This window comes from Gekko japonicus, unplaced genomic scaffold (genome assembly GCF_001447785.1).
Source record: "Gekko japonicus isolate JY-2015 unplaced genomic scaffold, Gekko_japonicus_V1.1 scaffold3923, whole genome shotgun sequence".
NCBI classification, from domain to species: Eukaryota; Metazoa; Chordata; class Lepidosauria; order Squamata; family Gekkonidae; genus Gekko; species Gekko japonicus.
This window is the reverse complement of record NW_015173256.1, coordinates 59,320-77,310: the sequence shown is the minus strand read 5'-3', so window position 1 is coordinate 77,310 and position 17,991 is coordinate 59,320. Positions and strand designations below refer to the sequence as shown.

At 47.8% G+C, this 17,991-nt stretch overlaps 1 protein-coding gene across 1 annotated transcript in view; it reads left to right on the top strand.

Annotated features, from left to right (window-relative positions):
• The window catches only part of LOC107120154 (zinc finger protein 429-like), a 37,389-nt gene that overhangs the window by 4,940 nt on the left and 14,458 nt on the right, over positions 1 to 17,991 (top strand). The window contains exons 3-4 of the mRNA XM_015422800.1: positions 2,253 to 2,339; positions 6,688 to 7,851. Coding sequence (XP_015278286.1) covers positions 2,253 to 2,339; positions 6,688 to 7,851 — 1,251 coding nt within the window. The remainder of the gene's footprint in view (positions 1 to 2,252; positions 2,340 to 6,687; positions 7,852 to 17,991) is intronic.

The following is a 17,991-nucleotide window of genomic DNA, read 5'->3' as shown; positions in this document are numbered from 1 at the left end:
CTGTCATGTAGAACAGTGTTTTTCAACCACACTGCCGCGGCACACTAGTGTGCCATGAGATATTGTCTGGTGTGCCGTGGGAAAAATTCCAATTTCATCCATAACATGCGGCTTTGTGGTTTTTCTCATGAACAATTATAAAATAAAGTATTATTATTTCATAATAAAGTAATTATAAAATAATTCCTTTGTGTTTATTTGATTCCTATTCAAGAGAATTACTTTATATATAGTCAATATAGGCACAGAGTTAAATTTTTTAAACATTTTCTAATGGTGGTGTGCCTCGTGATTTTTTTCATGAAAAAAGTGTGCCTTTGCACAAAAACGTTGAAAAACACTGATGTAGAAGACAGAGCAGATCTATTCTGTCTTGCTCCGGATTACAAGACTAGATCTAATGGGTGGAAATTACAAGGGAGTCATTACTGGCTAAATATCAGGAGAAACTTCCTAACTGTAAGAGTGGTTGAGCAGTGGAACAGACTGCCTCGGGAGGTGGTGGATGCTCCTTCGCTGGATGTTTTCAAGCAGAGGCTGGACGACCATCTTTCGAGTATGTTGTAGGGCTATCTTTCGGCTATGCTCCTGCAGAGTGCAGGGGGTTGGAGTACATGACCTGCAAGGTCTCTTTCAACTCCAGCATTCTATGATTCTTCCCACTGGTGTGAGGCTGGCTTCACAAAGGACACAAGCAATGTGCAAATGCTGGTTCTGGACAAGGGGGTTATAGTTGTTATGCAATTTCAGGAACGCCTCTGGTTCCCAATCAACATGGCTGTGCAGAGATTCCCTATCCTCCATAGTGTTCCCACCCTGAAAATGTCCCTGTTCACTTGGGAACCGGATGTGTCACGAGAGCTTCACTGAGTCTGTGTCAGACGGCTAAGGGGTGGGAAGGAAGAGGGCCTACAAGGATCTCCAACCAATCAGCACTGTCTTGACACTGGAGAATAAGTATACGTGAATGATACGCGGGGAGACATGGCCTGTAGGAGAAGTTCCTGGCTCTCCTCTGGAGGAGGAAGGTTGACTTTGCTTTTATCTTTTGAGAGGCAGCTGAAATCAAAAACATCTGGCTTTGCTTTCACGCTACCTTTCCCAATGTGAATCCAAGCTTCCTGAGTGGGAAACAGTGACTCAGAAAGTGCCAAACAGACACTTCTGGGGTCTCACAGCCCTAAACTACTTGTGGGCAGTGTTCCCTCTTAGCTGACTGAGTGTGAGCTAGCTCACAGTTTTTTTAGCCTCCAGCTTACACATTTTTGTCTCAGCTCAGGAAGGAGGGCTCCAGAGCAAACTGATTCATGCCATAGCCAAATGGCTTGCTCACAACTTTAATGCCAGGAGCTCACAAAGTAGAATTTTTGCTCAATACTCCACGGCTTAGAGGGAGCATTGCTTGAGGTCATGAATTTATAACAGCTTGTGCCATGATCTGGGCTGTGCCACCGGAGGCCTAGTAGGCCCAGGGAGCCTGGCTTGCAGTAGGGGAGTCTGGGCCTACAAACCCCAAAAGGCCTTGGGAAGTTTTGGCACCAATAGGGAAGAAGATGGCTGGGGAATAAAATAACTGGTGCAAGAAGAGAAGCTGTTCTTCTTCCCAGGGAACAGGGCCAGGAGAGAGGCTGCTGTGGGGAAGAAACCCTCATCCTGAGGAAAGGGCAAGCTAAGGCCACTCGAGATAGTGAGCTAGGGACAGTATATTTAGCCGTGTTAGGGCATTTCATGTCTTTTCACCCACTTACTGTTATTATTCCTGCACCTTGTTTGTTTGACCTCCTATAAAATAAACTGTTTTCATTGTTCGCTCTGCCTGGTCCTCACACTCATTTCGGCTAAAAGGGAGGTCTAAAGGCTTGGGAAGGTGTTCTGGGCCCTCTCAGAGGAGCCTGGAACCAGAGTGGTGGCAGCGTAAGGTGACACCCCACTCGAGCTGTAACAGCTTGTCTTTCTGTATTCTTCCCGCCCTATCCTGAATAGCTCAGGCTAGATCTTTTCAGATTTCAGAAGCTAAGCAGGGTCGATCCTGGTTAGTATTTGAATGGGAGACTGCCAAGCATGGGATACCCTTAAGTCAGCTGCGACTTGAGGGCGCTTTCCCCCACTGTTTGGAACAATATTTTTATTTATTTTATTCATAACCCACCTTTTTTCACCGAGACTCCAGCTGGACTCAGTAGCACGGGGGGAGGTCAGGGATACTGAAATATTTTATAGTGGTAACAAACTGGTGTATTTATTTTTGTCAGAAGGGGTTCCCAAACCGGACCTGATCTCCTGGTTAGAAGAGAAAGATCCATTGGCCCACACAAATAATGAAGGAGAAGGACCATCGGGTAGGTGATCAGATGTTTTGTAGATAAAACTGGTGGGATTTACAGATAGTGCTTAATCTTACCCAAGACCTACAGAGCACTGAGATGGTGAGTCCTCGTGGTGAGCATCTTAGATGGCTTTGCTTGACCGTCTCATGTCCACTTGGCAGCTCACAAAAATCACCCTCCCCAGAGTTCATTTGTTGGAGAACCGGTTTGGTGTAGTGGTTAGGAGCGCAGACCCTAATCTGGGAGAACCAGGTTTGATTCCCCACTTGAGGTGCAGCTGCTGTGACCTTATTTAACAATTCCTTGTTATTTTGTGTGTGTGTCTCTTTAAAAGTTTGGTTGCATGGCTGTGGTAGACAGAATAGAGTGGTTGAGAGAGGCAAGTGTGGTATGATTGACAGAGAGGGGGAGGGGTTTTGGAAGTGAATCTGGTTGGATGAGTATGTGAGTCAGTCAAGAGTTTCAGTTAGGTGATGAGTTGATGTTCAGTTAGACAGTTCTGTGTTGAAGCAGTTAGAAGCTGACAGCTGCGGTTGTTCAGTGAGAAAGAGAACGAGAGCTGAAAGCTCAGTGTATAGGAAAAAGTAAAGTAAAGTTTAAGTGGAAAAAAGTTAAAGGAAAGTCTGAGTGTCATAACAAACTGGAGTGAAACTGTGAACATATATGACATTAAGATAAACAAGTGTTACAAAGTTACATGAAAAGATCCCTGTCAATGAGGGAAAAGAGTGTGGTTTTTCTCATGAGTGTGATACCCAAGCAATTGTACATCATTTACACATTACTAGTTACATTGTATCACCCTCTTATTTAGTATTTATTTCAATAAATCCTCTTTTATTCAAGTTTATACCAGCTCTGAATGAAATACTTCCCAGGACCACATAGTTCCTCGTAAGCCTTAAACTTGGTCTACCAAGAGCAAAAGTATAAGCATAAAGGTTTGGAAATCCTTAAAATTTCCTGGTGGCAGCAGAATCTACCCAGTTAAACAAAATATAGAGAACTTTTAAAGTGAAACTAGTCCTCCCCAATAAGGAGGATGTCACACCTTAGGTCAGTCATAAGTTCTGTCAGAGCTGTCCTCTCAGTTTCTGTCAAGAGCTCTCTCAGCCCCACCTACCTCACAGGGTGTCTATTGTGGGGAGGGGAAGGGAAGGGGATTGTAAGCCACTCAGCGACTCCTTCAGGTAGTGAAGGGTGGGATGTAAATCCAATCTCGTCTTCTTCATGATAATTAAGATGGGCTGGGAAGGCTAAAATAGTCCCCCTCCTTTTTGGTAAATCTCAGACTGTGTCCTAATATAGGGCCAGACACACTTTTCTGTGAGAGAGGATTTAATGATGGGTCATTTGTGTACCTATTGTGGGGAAAATGTCTAGGCAACGCAGGTATCCCTAAACATAGAGAAATACAAATCTACCCTTAAATTATGTGGCTCAGTATTGTCTGCGCTAACTGGAAATGGCCATCCATGGTCTGATGTAGAGTTCTTTCCACCTGTTCTTTGAGGTCCTTCAACTGGAATAGAGTCATAGAATTATAGAGTTGGAAGGGGCCATACAGACCATCTAGTCCAACCCCCTGCCCAATGCAGGACCAGCCTAAAGCATCCCCGACAAATATTCATCCAGCCTCTTCTTGAAAGCTGCCAGGGAAGGGGAGCTCACCCCACCCCAGGCAGCTGATTCCTCCTTTCAGAGCTCTGCCTTCACACCCTATGGAACGTTTTCTGTGTTTCACCCCCTTGCATCTCCTCTTCGATGCTGTCAGTGCTCTGGGATGTCATCACATTCACATGGAACTGCCTTATGCTGATTCAGCCCCTCGGCCCATCAAGGTCAGTCTTGTCTACTCAGACTGGCAGCCGCTCTCCAGGGTTTCAGGCAGAGGTCCTTCACATCATCTACAACCTGCTGGAGATTGAACCTGGGGCCTTCTGCATGCCAAGCAGACGCTCTACCGCTGAGCCACATCCCCTCCTTTGTGGCTCTCTCTTGTTCACTGCATTCACTGATATTAGGACAAGCTTTGGCATCCAATGGACTCAATTATGGGCCTATCAGCGGTGACGGTGATGCCAATCAAAATTGTAGTTCCAGTTTGCTCTTTATGGAGCTGTATTCTGCATTGAAGGCAGACTTGCATCTCGGGGGCTTGCTCTTAGATGTGTACCTAAAGATGGATGCCCACATTTCATCTGCCCATTGTAGTGCCGTTTACTAGCTTAGGATTGTTTGTCAGGTGTGGCCTTCCTCCAAAAGTGTTATCCGGCCATGGTGAGCCATGTCTCGGTCACCTCCGGGTTAGAGTGGAGGAGTGGGGAATTAAACCCAGTTCTCCGGATTAGAGACTGCCACTCTTAACCAATGGGACGTACATACATTGTTGGATGGACTGTCCAGTAGTTAATATTTTTGGGGACAAGATATTGGAACAAATAAGGTATATTACTGGACTAACTATTAAGGGAACCTTTACCTTTAACTATTAATAAGGGTCCAGAATCACTTCTTTTAAACTTTAGAAATGAATATGACCTAACTACCATACAAAAAAAAAAAAAAAAAGGTTGCATTGTTATTTGCAGCATGAACAGTTATTGCATCAAAATGGAAATCTGATTGTAAACTAAACTTGAGCTTATGGGACAATAAGTTGTGGAACATTTATTTATTTATTATTTGTATTTATACCCCGCCTTGCCTGACAAGCAGGCTCAAGGCGGCTAACAGGATTAAATAACATGACAAAAGATTAAAACAATGAATAAATACCATAACAACAACAATTGTAATGGAAATGTAATGGAAAAGGCCACAGATATACTGAATGTAATAAGGGTTGACGATGGGTATAGTGAATTCACTTCTTTATGGTTACCAATTCTATCATACTTGGTTTCTCAAGAGGTTATACCAGATGTAATTGATATAGTTCATTGATGGTAACTATTGATTAATATCTTAGTGTTATATTCATTTTGAGAACACTGTTCAGCATCACCTTTGCTAATGAGCAATGTACTTATCCTTTTTAAAGGTTTGTTATAGTTGTTATTGAAAACTGAAACGGAATACAACACCACTCCAATTTGGTGTAGTGGTTAGGTGCGTGGACTCTAATCTGGGAGAACCGGGTTTGATTCCCCACTCCTCCACTCGCAGCTGCTGGATGACCTTGGGCAAACCATAGTTCTGCCAGAGCTGTTCTCTCAAGAGCAGTTCTCTCAGAGCTCTCTCAGCCCCCCCTACCTCACAGGGTGTCTATTGTGGGGAGGGGGAGGGGAAAGGAGATTGTCAGCCGCTCTGTGACTCTGATTGAAGGGCGGGGTATAAATCCAATCTCTTCTTCTTCTTCAATAAAAATTTACAAAAAAAACCCCCAACTAATGCTCCCTCAAAGCTGTGGAGTCTTGTGAGCAGAAATTCTACTTGGTGAGCTCCTGGCATTCAAGTTGTGAGTGAGCGATTGGGCTGCTGCATACATCACTTTGCTCTGGAGCCATCCCCTCCTGAGCTGAGACAAACATGTGTGAGCCGGAGGCTAAACAATTGTGAGCTTTGCCTGCTGCTTTGAGGCTCCGTTTCCCCCTCATCAGGTTTTTCTATTTATTTCCTCAGGCGATTGGACGGAGAGAGTGGAAGAATTGCCAAGAAGGAAAACTGAAGATTTCTGGTGTAGGAGCTTTGGAGAGTCAAAGCTCTGGTATCTGACCGAGTGAGCTTTGACTCTCAAAAGCTTGCTACTGCAGAAATCTTGCTGGTCTTTAAAGCCAGTTTGAGTGGTTAATGGTCTCCGTGTTGGCTGGGAGGCCCAGATGCAAAGGGCAGCTTTTAAAGAAAGCCAGTTTGGTGTTGTGGTGAAGAGGGGTGGACTCTAATCTGGGAGAACTAGGTTTGATTCCCACTCCTGCGCATGCAGCCAGCTGGGTGACCTTGGGTAAATCACAGTTCTCTCAGAGCTGTTCTGTCCAGAGCAGTTCTCTCAGAGCTCTCTCAGCCCCACCTACCTCACAGGGTGTCTGTTGTGGGGAGGGGAAGGGAAAGGAGTTTGTAAGCAGCTCTGAGACGCAGGGTATGGATCCAATCTCTTCTTCTTCTTCAATAAAAATTTACAAACCCCCCCCCCAACCAATGCTCCCTCAAAGCTGTGGAGTCCTGTGAGCAAAACTCCTACTTTGTGAATGACTGGCATTCAAGTTGTGAGTGAGCGATTGGGCTGCCACTTTGCTCTGGAGCCACCCCCTCCTGAGCTGAGACAAACATGTGTGAGCCGGAGGCTAAACAATTGTGAGCTTTGCCTGCTGCTTTGAGGCTCCATTTCCCCCTCATCAGGTTTTTCTATTTATTTCCTCAGGCGACTGGACGGAGAGAGTGGAAGAATTGCCCAGAAGGAAAACTGAAGGAAGGCAGACGCGGAGGAAGAAATATGTGGCTTCTGATGGGGCTGATTTCCATGACACCCCAATCCAAAAAGGTTACAAAGGCAAGAGTACATTGCAGCTGCGTTCCAAAAACTCAGTATCTAAACCGACCCTGGGCCTGCATCGGAAAACACACAAACGGGAGAAATGCTTAGAGCAGACAACTAATTCCCGTCAGAGCAAAACTCGTTTTTCCTCCCAGAGAAACCACATGGGAGAGAAACCGTATGAATGTGGAGAGTGTGGAAAGAGTTTCAGTAACAGATCAGGCCTTTCTTCCCATCAAAGAATCCACAGAGGGAAGGAACGGTATGAGTGTCTTGAATGTGGGAAGAGCTTCAGTCAGAGCAACAAACTTACTTCCCATCAAAGGATCCACACCGGGGAAAAGCCCTATAAATGCTCTGTGTGTGGAAAGGGATTCATTCGGCACGATAGCCTTACCATGCATAATAGAATCCACACAGGGGTGAAACCCTATACATGCTCAGAGTGTGGAAAGGGCTTCAGTCGGCAGTATTCCCTTGTTTTGCATAGCAGGGTCCACACATTACATAATGGAATCCAGACAGGGCAGAAACCATATATGTGCTCAGAGTGTGGAAAGAGCCTCACTCGCAGGTCATACCTTGTTTCCCATGAAAGAATCCACACAGGAGAGAAACCATTTAAATGCTTGGAGTGTGGAATGAGTTTTAGATCCAACAGAGCCCTTGCTTCTCATGGAACAATCCACACCGGGGAGAAGCCCTATAAATGCTCAGTGTGTGGGAAAGGCTTCGGTCTGCAGTATTCCCTTACAGTGCATAGCAGAATCCACACAGGGGACAAACCTTACAAATGTTCAGTATGTGAAAAGAGTTTCAGTCGAAATGATATTCTGACTCTGCATCAGAGAGTCCACACTGGGGAGAAGCCATACAAATGTGATGAGTGTGGAAAGAGCTTCAGTAGCAGGTCAGGCCTTACTCACCATCAAAGAATCCACACGGGGGAAAAACCATTTAAATGCTTTGAATGTGGAAGGAGCTTCCGTCAAGGCTATGCTCTCTCTTCCCATCAGAGCATCCACACAAGAGAAAATAACGGCAAGCTCTGAATGTGGAAAGAGGTAATAGAGCTGCACAGTACAAAAACGATTTCACAAACTGACTTGAATAAATGATTGGGACTTGTGGTCTTTACTGCTGTTATGCAGTGTATTGTAAGTAGGGTCCTATCCATGCCATTTCTGTATTGCTTAACTTGTCAGGTGAATACTTATGCTATCCTTCAGTTCTTTTTCGGTGGTTCCAGACTTTTAGGAATTAGTGAAATTTATTCTTGGCAAGAGCCAGCACATTAAAACAGATAAAAGCAAAGCAGGTTAAACAGGAAAACCAATGAAACAGTTATAAAATAATAAAATATGACATGCAGATATGAGAACATGGCTGAGTCATGATCATGTAGGAGTTTCCCAGGCTGTGACATGCTAATTGAGGAGCTTTCCTGAGGAGGTTCTTTTGCATATGTATTGGCTGTTGAAATTCTAATCTTACCTGTAGTGCTGTTGTAAGATGTAGAGCATAAGCATAATTTCAACAGGAAAAAAGAGAGTTTAAAAATAAATAGGGCATGGTTTCCTGTCCTGAAAAACACAAAATGCTCTGAAGCAGCCTTGAGTTGAGAAGTCCCTGGAGTAGCGGACACAAGGATTGCATCAAAGCTATGAAACTTAAGGACACCTAAGGAAAATATGAAATAGGGAGGGGGACCATTCAGGGTGTCTGTTCTGCCATGAAATGCAAAGAAAACAAACCTCCTTCCCCCTCCCTAAAGCAATGAAATCCAGCAAGCGCCAACCTCCCATGCATTTGATTGCCTCCTCCCATGCATTAAAATGAGAATGAGTGCCCGGTGTAGTGTGGAGGCACTGCTCGTAATTTTCCTGAAGTTCCCCCATACGGTTCACAGGATCCAGCTGGACCTGTGCCCTTGGAGAGCCAGTCTGGTGTAGTGGTTAAGTGTGCGGACTCTAATCTGGGAGAACCGGGTTTGATTCCCCCACCCCTCCACTTGCACCTGCTGATGTGTCCTTGGGCCAGTCACAAGCTCTGGCACAGCTGTCTTTGAAAAAGGGCAGTTTCTGTCAAGAGCTCTCTCAGCCCCACCCACCTCACAGGGTGTCTGTTGTGGAGAGGGGGAGGGAAAGGGGTTTGTAAGCCGCTCTGAGACTCCAAGTGAAGGGCGGGGTATTAATTCAATCTCTTCTTCTTGGGAGCGATAAGACTTGAGGCATAGCTAGTTAGGTCGTATATTCTTTCATGACCTGTAATAAGCCTGTGCGTGTGTGATGTATGACTGAGAGGTGGGGCCCATTCCCCAATTACCGATCCTGTACTACTGCTTGTTATTTCTGACAAAGGCAGGGGTCATTTCCTTCAGGAGCGCACAGGAGCGGAGCTCCGGCAGTAAAGAGCCCAGGGGGCGGGCACATGCAACAAGCCCCGCCCCCTGCTCCCGACAGCCCTCAGTCAGAGCAAGAAGAAGCCAGGTAAGTTGCAGAGCCTCCCCCCCACCCCGATAGCAATCCAAAACAGTCCAGTGGTGTTAGCCGAATTGCTCCTTAAGGGAAACAATTGGTACAGCTATTTTTATTAGGGTCCGTCCGTCTGTGTCTACGGAGGATGACACTGCTTTCCGAGGTTACCAATGAGAGACTGAGGCAGACTTCCTTAATAATAATGATATTTTACTGGCGCACTTCACTCAATAACACACAACATTCACAGACATACAATATAGAACTATAAGGAAGCAGAGGTGATTGATGGCTTATAGAGGGGTGATACAACCTGTTCAGATGTGCAGGGGTCCATGGAGTGTGGCCTAAACTCAGAGAGTTTAGGGGTGGCCTGCCATGTTGGGTTATGGCAGAGAACACACACGGTCTGAAGCCATGTTTACGCTGGGATATACCCTATGGAAAACAATGCAGACCAATGCCTGCTCCTGGGGGCTGCTCTCAGGTGAGAACAAAAGATTTCCTGGACCAATGATGAGTCCCAGGGGTGTGTGGCATCAGGAGGGGCAAGGCCTAGATGTCCAGAGGGGCAAGGTCTGGATTTAACAATAGAAGCCAGGTGCTGGCCGGCTAGTTAAGTGGATACTCTGACCACTAATGGCCCTGGCCAGGGTAAACAAAAGGTGGGAGACGGATCGTTAATAATTTGAATGTTTAAGTGGTTTATCCCGGTATCTTAATGGGCAGAGTAGAAAAGATAAGTGCTCAGAAATAGACTTTAGAAATGTAGATACTTTACCTGCTAGAACTCATTGTTATTCCATAAGCATAATCTCTGCTGGGTGGAGGGGGAAAACTAGAGGCTTGCTCTGAGGTTGCCTGTCAACTGAAAATGGAGACCCCTTTTCAGAGCTGTGGCTAGCTCTGTGTTTCAGAACCAAGAGTGCCTTCCTTGGCCTGAATTTTGTGGGTCTCTGGATTAGTTAGAAGTGGGGTGCCCCTGCTATGGGCTACCCAATAGTAATAGGCAGTGCCTCTGGCTTACAGTGGCACCTTTATTCAGCAGGTATGAAAGCACCCCTGTCAGATCCATCAGCATTCCCCGGCAGTTCTTCCTGAAAGCCCTCCGGAAAGTAACGAGGACACTGCTAACAAGGGCCAAACCAAGCCAGTTTGGTGTAGTGGTTAAATGCACAGACTCTAATCTGGGATAACCAGGTTTGATTCCCCACTCCTCCACTTGCACCTGCTGGATGACCTTGGGCAAGCCGCAGTTCTGACAAGAGCTGTCCTTGAAAAAGAGCAGTTTCTGTCAAGAGCTCTCTCAGCCCCACCTACCTCACAGGGTGTCTGTTGTGGGGAGGGGAAGGGAAAGGAGTTTGTAAGCCGCTCTGAGACAGCTTTGAGTAGTGAAGGGTGGGGTATAAATCCAATCTCTTCTTCTTCTTCCTACCTATGTCCTCCCTGCCCCAACTCCACCTTGGCAGCCATTTTAGGAGCTAGCAATGGAGCAGGAGAGGTCGGGGCTTTCCTTAGTCGGGGCTTTCCTATGCTAATGAGTGGCCCAAAGTTTGGGCAGGAGACTGATTCTCCCGGACTCTTGCTCTTTTCTACTGCTACAGACAGAAAAAGACGGCCACCCATCTTGGTCTACCTATAGTCAAGAGGGCATTTCTGAGCAGGTCGTAAGGCTGCACAGGAAAAATGTTTTCACAAACTTGCTTGGATAAATGATTGGGACATGTGGTCTTTACTGATGTTAGCTATAGTCCTCTTTTCTCTCATGGACTCAAGGTGGATTATGCGTAGTGAAGTCAGTTGCATCAAGAAAACGGGATCTTCGGTAACTGACGCATGAGGAGATTAGAAGTCTGGAGCCACCAGGAAGAGCAGAAGGAGGGCGTAAGTATTCCCAGGACACATTCAGCGGCACAGAAATTACCTCATCTATATACTATACTTGGCTATATACTATAGCCAAGACGCCCCCGATGTGCAGATATCTAAATCCGCACATTGGGGGCACTTGGGGGGAGGGGCAAAGAGATTTCCCTGCACACTTAGGGCCAGTGTTCCCTCTAAACTGTGGAGTCCTGTGAGCAAAAATTCTACTTTGTGAGCTACTGGCATTAAGGTTGTGAGCGAGTGATTTAGCTACTGCATAAATTAGTTTGCTCCGGATCGATCCTTCCTGAGCTAAGACAAAAATGTATGAATCAGAGGCTAAAAAAACAGTGAGCTAGCTCACACTAACTCACCTTAGAGGGAACACTGCTTAGGGCACTCCCCAGGAGTGCAGAAAAATCTGAAAAGTTTTTAAAACTATACAGTGGATACTTAAATCCCCATAAAAGTAAGAGCACTTTCCCTGCGCATGCGCAGAGAAAACTCTGGCAGGGCCCGGCAGCAGCTGAAAGCCACTCAGGTCTCGTCGCCGGAGCCCAGGGGGGAGAAGATCGGTGGGCCCGGAGCTTGCCAGTAAGTCAGGGGGCCTAGCCGTAAGGGGAGCCGTGGCACAGAGGATTTATCCTCTGGTTTAACATCTGAGCTGAACAGGCTTGCTGTCAGTTCGAGCCCTGCACTGGGTGTGAGCTACCAGTCTCTGTCCCCAGCTCGCCGTCTACCCAGCGGTTTGAAAGCTCCGGCAAGTAGATAAAATGGGTACCACTCCTTAGAGAGGGTGGGCACACTGACACCCCCCCCCCCGCCGGGGGGAGCAGTGTTAGCTGGCGAACGGAAGTCCAGCTCGGAAGATTGGAAAGCCTAGAGAGATCTCCTCGGCACGAAGAAAAGCCTGTAATGGGCCGTCCGGCCAGGCGCTACAACTCAAAGGAGTCTGGAGAAAGCTGACGCCATCAGACCCGGCCGGGAAAATGCCGTTCCGGATCACGTCTCATCTCCGTCTGAACGAACCCTCGTCGGCTGCGAATGTGTGTGATTTAAGATGTATATATGTTGTCCTCCCTTACCCCACAAATCATTGTTACTCCCTCGTGAAAAATGAGTAACTGTAAATCGCTCAGAGCCAGCAAGCTCTGCAGGATTGAGCAATCAATAAATTGAAGGATTATTATTATTATTGTTAAGATACCCTGCTGTGGCTACAGGCCTGGGCAACTTGCCTGCAGATGCCTAGGGGTCAGGGGGAGGGTCTCCCGTCCTCCCCGGGATCCTCATTGGCCGTGCTGTCCTGGCTCCCACCTGGCCTCAACTGCCCCCAAGAGAATTCGACCCAAATGTATAAGAACACAGGGGAGGCAGGTTGCCGATCTCCAGGCGGGGGCTGTAGGAATTGCAACTGATCTCCAGTCCAGACGAAAGAGGTCAGTTCCTCCAGAGAAAACGGCGGCTCCATGGCATCAGACCCTGATGAGGTCCCTCGCAAGGCTGCAACCCCAAATCTGCCAGGAATTTCATAAGAACATGAGAGAAGCCAATGTTGGATCAGGCCAATGGCCCATCCAGTCCAACACTCTGTGTCACACAGTGGCCAGAAATACCAGGTGCCATCAGGAGGTCCAGCAGTGGGGCCAGGACACTACAAGCTCTTCCACTGTTGACCCCCCCCAAGCACCAAGGATACAGAGCATCACTTGCCCCAGACTGAGAGTTCCTATCTATACCTTAAGAACATAAAAGGAGCCAATGTTGGATCAAGCCAGTGGCCCATCCAGTCCAACATTCTGTGTCACACAGAGGCCAGAAATACCAGGTGCCATCAGGAGGTCCAGCAGTGGGGCCAGGACACTAGAAGCTCTTCCACTGTTGACCCCCCCCCAAGCACCAAGGATACAGAGCATCACTTGCCCCAGACTGAGAGTTCCTATCTATACCTTAAGAACATAAGAGGAGCCAATGTTGGATCAAGCCAGTGGCCCATCCAGTCCAACATTCTGTGTCACACAGTGGCCAGAAATACCAGGTGCCATCAGGGGGTCCAGCAGTGGGGCCAGGACACTAGAAACCCTCCCACTGTTGCCCCCCCCCCCAAGCACCAAGAAGACAGAGCATCCCTTGCCCCAGACCGAGACTTCCTCTCTACACCTTGTGGCTGATAGCCACTGATGGACCTCTGCTCCATAGGCTTATCCAATTCCTGCTTGAAGCCGTCCATTCTTGTAGCCACCGCCACCTCCTGTGGCAGTGAGTTCCATGAGTGAATTTCCCCACTTGGGACTTGGCAGGACCACACTGAGAGGGGTGCCCCCCCGCCACGTGGAACCGGCTTTTGCATCACCTCCCTCCCCCTGGATCTAGGCAGATGCGGTTGTTTTGGAGGGGAGGCTGCAGAGGTGGAAGGAAGGAGGCGCGTGGGAAATGCCCGTGCCGGGCACGGAGGCAAAGGGCAGCGCCTGATTCGGGAGAGGGAAGCGGGGGGGGGGCTTCTCTGGGGAGAGGGGCTCCTGCTGCAAAGCTGGGGGGGTTTCCGCCATTCCCCTGCCCCCCCTCCCCCTTTTGCTCGAGAGCAGCCCGCAGAACTCACCAGACGCGGTTGGGGATGCCCGCGGACAGCGCGGGAAAGACAAGGGCGCTGTTCCCACGGGGCGGGAAGAGAAAGGGAAGTGACTTCAAAAGAAGAGGGGTGGAGGGGGGCAGGCGGTGGGAGTCGCAAAAAAGTTCAGAGGCTCGGCTGTTCTCGGAGCCGGTGGGTGGGGTGGGGATCATCTGCGCCCGCCCGCTCCCTCCGTCAGCCAGACATGGTGCCAGGACCAATGCTCCCTCCTAAACTGAGCAAAAATTCTACTTTGTGAGCTAGTGGCATGAATGCCGTGATAAGTTTGGCTGCTGCATACATTTGTTTGCTCTGGAGCCATCCCTTCCTTCCTGAGCTTCAGTGTAAAATGCGTGGGCCGGAGGCTCAAAAACGGTGAGCTAGCTCACACGAACTCAGCTTAGAGGGAACACTGGTCGGGACCAAATGCTCCCTCTGGGCCATTGTTCCCTCTAAGCTGAGTTAGTGTGAGCTAGCTCCCAGCTTTTGAGCATCTGGCTCACACATTTTTGTCTTAGCTCAGGAAGGAGGGCTCCAGAGCAAGCTAATGCATGCAGTAGTCAAATCGCTTGCCCACAACTTTTACACCAGTTGCTCACAAAGTAGAATTTTTGCTCACAAGACTCCACAGCTTAGAGGGAACATTGCTCTGTGCTGTGGAGTCTTGTGAGCAAAAATTCTACTTTATGTTGTCGTTCAGTTGCACAGTCGAGTCTGACTCTTCACGACCCCATGGACCAGCTCCCGCCAGGCCTTCCTGTCTTCCGCTGTCCTCTGAAGTTTGCTCAATTTCATGTTCGTTGCATCTATGATGCTGTCTGACCATCTCATCCTTTTCCATCCCTGTCGTCTTTGACCTTCAATCTTTCCCAGCATCAGGGTCTTCTCCAGTGAGTGCTCCCTTCTCATTGGGTGGCCAAAGTATTTGAGCTTCAGTTTCATTATCTGGCCTTCCAGGGAACAGTCAGGGTTGATTACTTCTAGGATCGACTGATTTGATCTCCTTGCAGTCCAAGGGACTCTCAAGAGTCTTCTCCAGCACCATAGTTCAAAAGAATCTATTCTTCGGCGCTCGGCCTTCCTTATAGTCCAACTCTCGCAGCCATACATGACTACTGAAAGACTATTGAAAGAGGTAGTCAATCTTTAAAGGTACAATTGTGGTCTTAGGGTACTGTCTCAGTGATGATCTGGTTCTTATAGATCCACATGGGTCAATGCAGGGGTAATTCATGAGGACAACCAGATGGATTTCACCTAGAGAACTGGTGTTGAGTAGTGATGGGCATGAACTGGGAAAATGTGGTATGGTTCATGGTATGCCAGCTTCATGAACCATGAAACATCACAAATAAACCAGTTTCATTTGTGAGGTTTGTGACATGGTAGAACACCCCTCAGCATGATAGAGACACCAAACTCACAAGGGATATCCGGCTAACCCTTCTAACTGTTGCTTCTTGACCCTTATACAGGTTTCTCAAGAGACATGTGAGGTGGTCTGGTACTCCCATCTCTTTAAGGACCTGCCATAGTTTGTTGTGATCCACACAGTCAAAGGCTTTAGCATAGTCAATGAAGCAGAAGTAGATGTTTTTCTGGTACTCTCGTGCTTTCCCCATAATCCAGCGAATGTTAGCAATTTGATCTCTAGTTCCTCTACCTCTTCGAAACCCAGCTTGTACTTCTGGCAGTTCTCTATCCACGTACTGTTAAAGCCTAGCTTGTAGGATCTTGAGCATGACCTTGCTAGCGGGAGATATGAGTGCAATTGTACGATAGTTTGAACATTGTACTGTTAAAGCCTAGCTTGTAGGATCTTGAGCATGACCTTGCTAGCGGGAGATATGAGTGCAATTGTACGATAGTTTGAACATTCCTTGGCATTGCCCTTCTTTGGGATTGGAATGTATACTGACCTTTTTCAATCCTGAGGCCACTGTTGCGTTTTCTCTGGAGCCATCCCTTCTTGAGCCGGAGGCTCAAAAACTGTGAGCTAGCTCACACTAACTCAGCTTAGAGGGAACACTGGGCCCGGGACCAATGCTCCCTCTGAGCTGTGGATTCTTGTGAGCAAAAATGCTACTTTGTGAGATTTGTTTGCTCTGGAGCCATACCTTCCTGAGCCGGAGGCTCAAAAACTTTGAGCTAGCTCACACTAACTCAGCTTAGAGGGAACACTGGGCCCGGGACCAATGCTCCCTCTGAGCTGTGGAGTCTCGTAAGCAAAAATGCTGATTTGTGAGCTGCTGGCATTAAAGTTGCGAGTGAGCAATTTGGCTACCACATCAAGTAGTTTACTCTGGAGCCATTCCTTCCTGAGCCGGAGGCTAAAAAACTGTGAGCTAGCTCACACTAACTCAGCCTAGAGGGAACACTGGGCCAGGGGCCAATGCTTCCTCTGAGCTATGGAGTCTTGTGAGCAAAAATGCTACTTTGTGAGCTGCTGGCATTAAAGTTGCGAGCAAGTGATTTGGCTACCGCATCCAGTAAAAACAGATCAGCCAATATCATAATGCCCCTATGTAAATCAATGGTGCGACCTCATTTGGAATATTGTGTGCAGTTCTGGTCACCACACCTCAAAAAGGATATTATAGCTTTGGAAAAAGTGTAGAAAAGGGCAACTCGAGTGATAAAAGGGTCGGAACACTTTCCCTATGAGGAAAGGTTAAAGCGCTTGGGGCTATTTAGCTTGGAGAAATGATGACTGAGGGGTGACATGATCGAGGTTTATAAGATTATGCATGGGATAGAGCAGGTAGGTAGAGAAAGAGGTACTTTTCTCCCTTTCTCACAATACAAGAATTCGTGGGTACTCCATGAAATTGCTGAGCGGTCAGGTTAGAACGGATAAAAGGAAGGACTTCTTCGCCCAAAGAGTGATTAACACTTGGAATTCACTGCCACAGGAAGTGGTGGCGGCTACAAGCATGGACGGCTTCAAAAGGGAATTTGATAAGCATATGGAGCAGGTATAGATAGGAGCTCTGGAGCAAGTGATGCTCTGTCATCTTGGTGCTTGGGGGGGGGGTCAACAGTGGGAGGGCTTTTATTGTCCTGGCCCCACTGGTGGACCTTCTGATGGCATTTCTGGCCACTGTGTGATACAGAGTGTTGGACTGGATGTGAAAGGGGAAGGGTGTAACAGGAATGTTCAGAATCTCTCCTGAGATATAGACGTTTTTAGAATGCTGCACGCTAAACCTAGATAGCTTACACTGCTAAATTTGGCTTGAAGCTGGCTAAACAGAAATGAAGATATAGAAAAATGCCAGGATGAACACGAGGACTGCACAGGTATGGGGCATGGGAGGGGGGGAGAACTCTGATTGGGGAAGGTAGATTGCGAGGGAGGTTACCAACTGGTGACCTCAGCCAGTTAGGGGGTATAAAGGGTTTTGTGCTGCGCCACAGCCTCTGGAGACAAAGGGGGACTGCCCTCCAGAGCTTTGCAAACCACGCTTCAATAAACACTGTACTTGTTGGAGCCTCCATGTGATGTCTCCGGCTTGACTCGTGTCCGGTCACTCACAGGTAACAGATGGGCCTTTGGCCTGATCCAACATTGGCGCCTCATGTTCTTAAGTAGTTTACTCTGGAGGCCCAAAAACTGTGAGCTAGCTCACACTAACTCAGCCTAGACGGAACACTGGGCCCGGGACCAATGCTCCGTCTGAGCTGTGGAGTCTTGTGAGCAAAAATGCTAATTTGTGAGCTGCTGGCATTAAAGTTGCGAGCAAGTGGTCTACTGCTTCAAATATTTTACTCTGGAGCCGTCCCTTCCTGAGCCGGAGGCCCAAAAACTGTGAGCTAGCTCACACTAACTCAGCCTAGACGGAACACTGGGCCCGGGACCAATGCTGGGTCTGAGCTGTGGAGTCTTGTGAGCAAAAATGCTAATTTGTGAGCTGCTGGCATTAAAGTTGCCAGCGAGTGATTTGGCTACTGCTTCAAGTATTTTGCTCTGGAGCCGTCCCTTCTTCCTGAGCCTGGGGCCCTCTCTTCTTCCTGAGCCGGAGGCTCAAAAACTCTGAGCTACCTCACACTAACTCAGCTTAGAGGGAACACTGGTTGGGGGGAAACCCCCACTTCCTGGCGAAGAGGGTCCCCCGTTTCTGTCAAGAGCTCTCTCAGCCCCAAGGAAGCGGACCTCCCCCCTCTTCTTTTGCAAAGGTGCGGAGGAGGGGAACGTCTTTCCAGAAGGAATTCCTTTTGCATGGAGGCAGCTACGGGGGG